Source organism: Cynoglossus semilaevis, chromosome 8, assembly GCF_000523025.1.
Source record: "Cynoglossus semilaevis isolate Cse_v1.0 chromosome 8, Cse_v1.0, whole genome shotgun sequence".
In the NCBI taxonomy this organism is placed as follows: Eukaryota; Metazoa; Chordata; class Actinopteri; order Pleuronectiformes; family Cynoglossidae; genus Cynoglossus; species Cynoglossus semilaevis.
This window is the reverse complement of record NC_024314.1, coordinates 9,979,492-9,981,991: the sequence shown is the minus strand read 5'-3', so window position 1 is coordinate 9,981,991 and position 2,500 is coordinate 9,979,492. Positions and strand designations below refer to the sequence as shown.

General features: G+C 35.0%; 1 protein-coding gene across 1 annotated transcript in view; it reads right to left on the bottom strand.

Moving 5' to 3' along the window:
• The window catches only part of LOC103382023 (myosin-binding protein C, fast-type-like), a 26,531-nt gene that overhangs the window by 15,616 nt on the left and 8,415 nt on the right, over positions 1-2,500 (bottom strand). The window contains exons 3-4 of the mRNA XM_008314672.3: positions 2,298-2,318; positions 1,246-1,266 (exon numbers count right to left, since the gene is read on the bottom strand). Of these exons, the coding sequence (XP_008312894.1) occupies positions 1,246-1,266; positions 2,298-2,318 (42 nt within the window). The remainder of the gene's footprint in view (positions 1-1,245; positions 1,267-2,297; positions 2,319-2,500) is intronic.

Sequence of the window (2,500 nt, the reverse complement as noted above, 5' to 3'; positions counted from 1 at the left end):
ATTTTAAATTCGTAGTAAAACATTTACTAAGACGTTTACGGTGTTAACAAAATTAAGATTTAACTGTTTCAAAACACACACACATGAATTTTAAAATTCACATTACTTTTTAAAATGTATTGCTATTCAAATGTGTTTAAAGCAATTCAAATGTTTACATTTACACTATACTGCATAATTCGATTTTATTACCAACACTACAAACACAATAGCGTTAGACTGAAAACTCAAGGTTTTATTCCAATATATCACCTTGTTGTTTATCAACTCTTTGGTTTCTATAGAGCAGAACCGGATCAATATAAACAAGGCAGTTTAAAATGATATGCACAATATCTCAAACATCTGATACTGTGCCACATACAGTATGCACAATGTAGTTCTATTAGGTAGGACAAAGCAAGCAGGAAAAGACGTTAGCAAGGTACTGTATTAGGGTGGTACAGGCCGAATCCAAAACTAAAGTTGCTATTTTTAGTCACAGACCTTAAAATACTTTGCTGAGATACATGAGAAAATACTTCCCATGACCTTTAATGGTGGTACATCTACGAGTTATTTTGCGAGGGCATCCTGTGTAATATGGTTTAAAGAAATACAAGTTATTCGGTTAAGTTAATTAGTTAGTTAAAACACTGACATTTCTAACTTTGTCTTGTTTATCATACATATTAGTAGGATTGTAAATCTTTCATGTAAAATCATATCGGTACTCCAAACAATCCAGCTATTTTGCATGAGGCTAAATACCAGAACATCCCAGTAGTCGGTCAGAACTGAAGAAGCCTCTTGGATAAGAGGTGAAAGCATGTGACTCTAGCTTTTAGTCACATGCAACGTTCAATCAATTCTCCCTTTTTAAATGTCTTCTATTTTCTATTAACAATAGATTTCAACATAGTAATGTTATTTGCAGTTTTTTTTTGTAATTTTTACACGTGGAATTGCAATGAAAAGGTTCAGGCGATTGTTCGCTAAAGTTGTAAAACACCTAGGATTTGAAAACAGCGTTACTCCTTCAACTAGTTTCTCTATTCTTTTAATTATTAAACTAAAACTGATCAATAAGCCCGCATTGATTTCTTACGTTAAGGGCCACAAAAACAAGTTGCTCTAATTTTTATAATCAAATACGTAGTGTTGATGTGGACAACGGTTCAAGCAGGAGACTGTATTACACTTGGTAGTGGTGTAGAAAAAAAGAAAAATGCCATGCAAACAGACGTGTCAATACGTCTTTCTTACCATCCCCATCAGCCTCTGACTCTGTTGCAGACAAGGAAGCAAAAACAAAAAAAGGCTAAAAACAAATAGCAGCTGAATGAGAAATGCTGAGACACAACGCTGCAGTAGCGACCAGAGGTTATTACACTCAACATGGAACAAACAGAAATGCCATGCCGGGACACAAAAGAGTGGACAAAAGTATTAAGGTGTGTGTTTTTTTTTCTTCTTCTACATAAACTAGTAGATGAAATTATGAATTATTTTACTATCCTCTACTTTATAGCATCTACTGCATCAAAAGTAGAACTTGCCACACATCATTGGCAAATTGCGAGAAGAACTTTCTGTATGATTTTCAGAACAATATTAGGCCTTTGTTCATCCAATACAGCCGTCATTCTCGACTCGTTTTTTTGTAGTCGCTGGCCAAGACTAAAAATTGCTGAGAAACAAAATTTACCCAACAATCACACAAGGTTTTTTTTACTTCATTGTGCTTGAAGCAAACTGTGTCACCTTTACATTTAATACATTTTAAAAAAGCTAGACCAGTTGTGAACCATTACATTAGACTGGAAAAAAAAAAAAACTTTTGGATAGGCAAAGCCAAAGTACTTTTGCCTGGAAATGAGTAATTGGTGATATAACGTTATAACCATCCTGTCAATACACAGTTGAAAGGTGGATAAGGTCCCATTTTTATACCGTTCATGATATAAACAGTGAAGTAGTAGTAATAGTTGGTACTAAGGTTAAACAGCACACATCATATACTTATAAAGTATATGCATGTATCAATCAAGTCATGGAAAACTTCAGGCATTTACCATTTGAACCTCAAACCGTATGAGAAGTAAAATAATCAATGCATGTGTTTCGGGAAGGAGGAATTCCAATATACGGGCACAGCAAAGTGGGAGGTTGTCTTACAGCAACGTCGTTTCAGTACAACACTCATGCAAGTACAATCATTTCCACACATTGTTGTCCATGTATGCACTTGTACTAGTGCTTTGATACATAGTTTTGTTAAGTTAAACCATCATTCAGCGGTCAGAACGTTGCCTTACCTCCATCTTGAAGGGATTGATCTAAGAAAGATGAGTCAAAACTTAAGTCATCTATAGAGACAACTTGAACTTAGGTTAAGGGCCATAACGAGACCATCACTTACAAAGGTGACATCATGTCTTTTTGTAGGAACCCCCCCCTCCCCCCCCAAGAAAAACAGAAACATTTTTGAATGGATCTATAGTTCTAGCATTAATCAAAT